This window comes from Delphinus delphis, chromosome 7, assembly GCF_949987515.2.
Source record: "Delphinus delphis chromosome 7, mDelDel1.2, whole genome shotgun sequence".
Classification (NCBI taxonomy): domain Eukaryota; kingdom Metazoa; phylum Chordata; class Mammalia; order Artiodactyla; family Delphinidae; genus Delphinus; species Delphinus delphis.
The window spans coordinates 28,199,161-28,205,160 of NC_082689.1; the positions used below are offsets into that span (position 1 = coordinate 28,199,161).

General features: G+C 45.4%; 1 protein-coding gene across 1 annotated transcript; it reads left to right on the forward strand.

Annotated features, from left to right (window-relative positions):
- Positions 1-3,258: 3,258 nt before the first annotated feature.
- On the forward strand, positions 3,259-5,655 carry LOC132428039 (gamma-crystallin F). Its single transcript, XM_060015578.1, has 3 exons — positions 3,259-3,267; positions 3,348-3,590; positions 5,383-5,655. The coding sequence occupies exons 1-3, from the start codon at positions 3,259-3,261 to the stop codon at positions 5,653-5,655; spliced, it is 525 nt and encodes a 174-aa protein (XP_059871561.1).
- Positions 5,656-6,000: the final 345 nt, after the last annotated feature.

Here is a 6,000-nt window from a genome sequence, read left to right on the forward strand (position 1 = left end):
TCTCACATCCTATTGGTGTCCTCTTCACTCTGTTGATAGTCTCCTTTGATGCACAAAAGTTTTTATTTTGATGAACTCCAATTTATCTATTGCCTATGCTTTGGTGTTATATCCAAGAAATCACTGCCAATTCTAATCTCATGAAGATTTTCCTCTATGTTTTCTTCTAAGAGTTTTATAGTTTTAGTTCTTTAACCCATTTTGAGTCAGTTTTTGTATGTGGTGTAAGGTAAGGGTCCAACATCACTCTTCTGCATGTGGATATCCAGTTTTCCCAGTACCATTGTTGAAAAGACTGTCTTTTCTCCATTGAATGGTCTTGACAACCTTCTCAAAAATCATTTGACCATATGTGTAAGGGTTTGTGTCTGTGTTCTCTATTCTATTCCATTTGTCTGTATGTCTATTTTTATGCCAGTACCACACTGTTTTGATTACTGTAAATTTTGTAGTAAGTTTTGAAATGAGAAAGTGTGAGTTCTCCAGCTTTGTTCTTCTTTTTCAAGATTGTTTTGGGGGAGTCCACTGGTGGTCTAGTGGTTAGGCTTCAGCGCTTTCACTGTGGTGGTCCAGGTTCAATCCCTGGTCCAGGAAATGAGATCCTGCAAACCTCTCGGTGAGGCCAAAATTAAATAAATAAATAAAAATTAAAAATGGCTTCACACACACAAAAATAGATTGTTTGAGGTATTTGGGATCCTTTGAGATTCTATATAAATTTTAGAGTGGGTTTTTCTACTGCCACAGAAAATAACATTAGAATTTTATGGGGATTGCATTATATCTGTAGACCACTTTGGGAAGTATTCATATCTGAACAATATTAAATCTTCCAATCCATGAACACAAGATGTTTTTCCATTTATTTATATCTTCTTTTCTTTTTTTTGTTGTTTTGTTTTTTGTTTTTTGTTTTTTGGCGGTACGTGGGCCTCTCACTGTTGTGGCCTCTCCCGTTGCGGAGCACAGGCTACGGACGCACAGGCTCAGCGGCCACGGCTCACGGGCCCAGCCGCTCCGCGGCATGTGGGATCTTCCCGGACCGGGGCACGAACCCGTGTCCCCCGCATCGGCAGGCAGACTCTCAACCACTGCGTCACTAGGGAAGCCCCTATATCTTCTTTTCTTCAGCAATGTTTTGTAGTTTTCAGTGTATAATATACTCATGTTTAAATTTTAACATATGGTGAGCATTTTCCATATCATTAAATAAATTCTTTGAGAACATGATTTTTGGTAGCTGTGTAGCATCTCATCAAAGAGATGTTCTGTAACTTACCTAATTAATGCCTTATGTGGACATTTTATTTGTATCTAATTTTTTATATTATAAACAGTGGTCTGATAAAATGCCACTGTGCATCATATTTTCATGTACCTTTAGCTATTTCCTTTGGACAAATTCTTAGAAACGAAAGTATTAGATCAAAGAAATGAAAATTAAGAAGGTTTTTTTTGCAGGGGAGGAATGAGGTGTCTTTTTTATTGTGACAAAAAACACATAACAGGGCTTCCCTGATGGCGCAGTGGTTGAGAGTCCGCCTGCCGATGCGGGGGACGCGGGTTTGTGCCCCAGTCCGGGAAGATCCCGCATGCCGCAGAGCAGCTGGGCCCGTGGGCCGTGGCCGCTGGGCCTGCGCATCCGGGGCCTGTGCTCCGCAGCGGGAGAGGCCGCAGCAGTGAGAGGCCCACGTACCACAAAACAAAACAAAACAAACAAAAAAACCCACATAACATTAAATTTACCATCTTAACCATTTTTTTAACCACAATACAGTAGTGTTAACTACATGAATGTCCTTGTGCAAAGATCTCTAGAACTTTTTCATCTTGCAGAACTGAAAGGAGGTTTTAAAATATTCATCCACAGTGATCTTTAAAATACGGTACTATGGTTTGAATTTTTTCCTCCTTTCTACTTCTCTGTAGTTTCCAATTTTCTATAAAATTAGAATTTTTAAAAGAAAAAATGTGAATCAGGCTTATTAAATTTATGTGTTTCAAATAAAATTGTTCAGGGCAAACAATTTATTAGCATTAGACTTAAATAGCAAGAATCCACACTAAGGAATGAGACAGGTGTATCACGGTTACATCTGTTTGAGGACCAGCTCCTTCTAAAGCAGTGGTTTGCAGCCAGGGTTGATTTCACTCCCCCAGGGGACATTTGGCAATGTCTGGAAATATTTTTTGGTTGTCACAACCTTGAGAGTAATGCAAATAGTATGAGGTTGTGAAATCCTGTTCTAAAGAGTGGAGCCCCAGAAGCTGCTGGGGGGATGGGGGGGTGGGTGGTAAGGAAGGAAGACTCTAGCGCCTGGAACCAGAGCATTAACTAGGGAGCAACCAGGCTTGTTCAGGGCTGGGGAAGGTACAGAAAGCAGAATCTTCCCAAGATTGTAGGATTTTAAATCTGTTACATTTGCATGTTAACTTGAATTTTCAGCAGCTAGAACTAATTAACTTTAGCACCTGGTTTGCAAAATTATTGGTTAAATAAAAAGTTACAGTGTGAGTAATAACCACCCGTTAGTCCCCTCATGAACTCCAAAGTTGCGGGCTTCCTGCTGGTGGGCCGGAGGCAGCAGCTAAGTCTGGAGGCGGCCCTGGTCCAGTCTCCAGGGAGCAGAGCCGAGCCAGGTGCTTAAAGAGGGTTTCCTCGGAGTCCAACCCCCACCACCTTTCCTCCGGTGTGTTGTCTGCTGCACCCGCTCATCAGCGGGGAGGCTGGTAGGAGGTTCTCTTAGAGAAGAATCCCATCCTCCTTCAAACATCCTGCGGAGAAGGCAGGTGCATCCCACGTCCCACATCCTCACACCAAGGAAACGCTCTCTCATCTAAACGCCTCCCGCTGGAGCCCATCCTGACCTCTGACCCGGTCACTACCCGGTGTTGTTCCTCAAAAAGAGATCATTTCGAAATTCAAAAAGGTTAAAAAATGTTTCATTACAAGCATTAACCCCGTTAGGCACTTTTGCTCGCTTCCAATCTCCTGAATAGGCTTCATTTAAAGGCCCCAGAGGCACCAAGTGACAGTTTTACGCGGGTCATCAGTTCGAAAGCGCTGGAGAGTCTAAGAGAAAACATACAATAAGTCCCCCGCCCACCCCCGGCGTCATTATATAGAAGAGAGAGAGGAAATCCTCCTCACGCGGGGGCCCCTTTTGTGTCGTTCCTGCCAACGCAGCAGCCCTCCTGCTATATAGACCCGCGCGCCCGCCCCACCGCACTGAACTCGCATCCCCGCATCCAGCAGCCATGGGGAAGGTGAGCCCCGCGCCGGCGGGAGGGGCCCGCAGCCGGGCTGGAGCCCAGGCCTCTGAGCCCTGTCCTTCCCTTCCCTGCAGATCACCTTCTACGAGGACCGGGGCTTCCAGGGCCGCCACTACGAGTGCAGCAGCGACCACGCCAACCTGCAGCCCTGCTTCGGCCGCTGCAACTCCATCCGGGTGGACAGCGGCTGTTGGATGCTCTACGAGCAGCCCGACTACCAGGGCCACCAGTACTTCCTGCGGCGCGGCGACTACCCTGACTACCAGCAGTGGATGGGCCTCAACGACTCCGTCCGCTCCTGCCGCCTCATCCCCCACGTGAGTCCGGTTCCCCTCGGCCTGCCGTGCCCTCGGGTCACACCAGTGCTCCAGACACAGTGGTCAGGCTGCAGGACGGTGGCCTTCTTTTGCTGGCTCTAACCGGGTTCTCTTTCCCTTTATTAATGTCTTTAAGGTTTCTTTCCACCGAAAAATTGAGTGATGCAATGCTCTTAATTGAAATTGTATTCTCCTTTGCTAAAATTAAGCTCACCTCTACTGGGCAAAAGTGGTGCACGGCATTAGTTTAGAGCGTCTGTGCCACCGCTGAGGAATAAGCAATAGGTGAACTCCTCACACCCAGGTGCCCTTAGGCTAGTTACTGGGCTACTTCTCTACTTCCTCATCTGTAAAGCGGGGTTAATAAGGGCAGTTGGTTCATCGAGCTGTGATGAGGTCAAAAGGAGATTGCCCAGCACCTGGCAAACTAACCCCTCCTCCAAATATTAACCATTATGAATATCAAGTGTCCCTCAAGTTCTGCTTTTTGATTAGGCAAAACAAACAACCAACAATGTGATTCTAGTAGCACCTGCAAAGCCCACTGCTACCCAAGTAAAGCCTGAGCAGCCTGGAATTCCACAGTTAGGGAGGCTTTTATTTGCCTATGACAGAGTCCTATGGAAAATGTACCACTCTGGGGAAATTTGAAATCCCCTCAGAGGGTTGAAAGCCTTGATAGGACCCAGACTGGCATTAGGAGCCTGGAAATCTGGACTTTTACTTTCCAGCCCTGACCCTTTGATTACAGCCTGAAAGCTCTAGTCATTAGTTTCACTTAAAAGAAGAAAAGACTAAGAATGGTTGCTCCACGTGTGTCAGGCTGTTGTGAAGATCAAATTAGACAACGCACACGTGAGTCTTTTGCAAACCATGGAAGATACCTTATTAGCAGTTTTTTATACCTCAGAATGAATTGCTTATGAAAACATTTCCTAACGAGGATTTAATGGTGGAAGAAGGAAGAAGGAATTGAGTGGGTACCTGCTGCGAAGGAACAAGCAGATAAAAGAACAAGTGCTCAGGAAGAGACAGACAGGATTTGCCCAGGACTGACAGCCTGCCCTTACATTTTTCTAAAGGTTTTATAATCTATTGATCTAGACAGGCCTCCTTCATGATCTTGAGCTTCTATTTTTATTAATTACCTAAAAGTGTTTTGCCAGACCATATATTAGAGGTGAGAACTGAAACCTAATCGTTACGATGGCTCTTGCTTCTCGGGATTTTAGAATAGCAGGACTCAAAGCAGAAAGGAAGGGATTAAGGAGTTGCCTGGGCTGGACTGCCACCTACTGTGCTTCACTTTGGGGAAAGCAATTCGACTTCCTCTCTTCCCAGCCTCTTCTAATGCTATCGAGATTGAAAATAATGCCTTTTGCCAGGGATATATTTGTCTTTTTATTTTAATATCTAATTATTTTTATATCCTCCAAGGAGAGCTCCAGACCACTGTTTAAGTCTATAAAGGAGAGAGCAAAAATTATATATAAAAATTGTCACTTAAGAATGGTACTAAGTAGGTACTAAATATGATTCATGTAGGTTGTGGCCCTAGAAAACTATGGAGCACCATGAATGTCTTGATCTGTGTGAATGGCCCCCTCTTCAGTTTTGCAGTGTGCAATCTACCCAACTATACCCAGTGGCCCTGGTGTTGGTTGTCTTTTTAATTTGTCATCTTTGATATAGAAAAGATTTTAAAAAATGCCCATTCCCCCAGCGGTGTGAGTGATTGGTTGCTAAAGGCTAGGTTTTCTGACCCTTCGCATCTGCTGATTGCTGAACCCAGACCAGCTCCCACCGGCTGAGGATGTACGAGCGAGAGGACTACCGAGGCCAGGTGGCGGAGCTCACGGAAGACTGCTCCTCGCTCCGCGACCGCTTCCACTTCAATGAGATCCGCTCCCTTCACGTGCTGGAGGGCTGGTGGGTCCTCTATGAGATGCCCAACTACCGCGGGCGGCAGTACCTAGTGAGGCCGGGGGACTACAGGCACTACCACGACTGGGGGGCCCTGGATGCCAGAGTGGGCTCCCTGAGGAGGGCCGTGGATTTCTACTGAAATACTTTTACTCTACTGTTTTCTCCATCTGGAAGCTAATAAAATATTTCCTGTGTGTCTCCTGCAGTTATGTAGCTTTCTTTTCCTTTCAGATTCCTTGGAAAGAAAGGCTCAGCAAAACTAAAGCTGGGGATAACGTGGATTTTCTTACATGTATCAGCGGAAAGGGTGGTGTGGGGAAGCAGTTAAGAGGACAGGCTCTGGAGCCAGAATGCCTGGGTCCACATCCACTTACTAGCTATAGGCAATGGAGCAAGTTAGCACTTTTAACATTTTTGTGTCTCAGTTTTCTAATTTGTAAAAAAGGGGGTAATAATACTTTTCTCTTCATAGAAGTTAAATGTG

Bases quoted from the DNA above. Each gene is read 5' to 3' on its own strand.
- LOC132428039 (XM_060015578.1), top strand. The intron at 3,591-5,382 runs GTGAGTCCGGTT...TGCTGAACCCAG, and splicing joins CCTGCCGCCTCATCCCCCAC to ACCAGCTCCCACCGGCTGAG.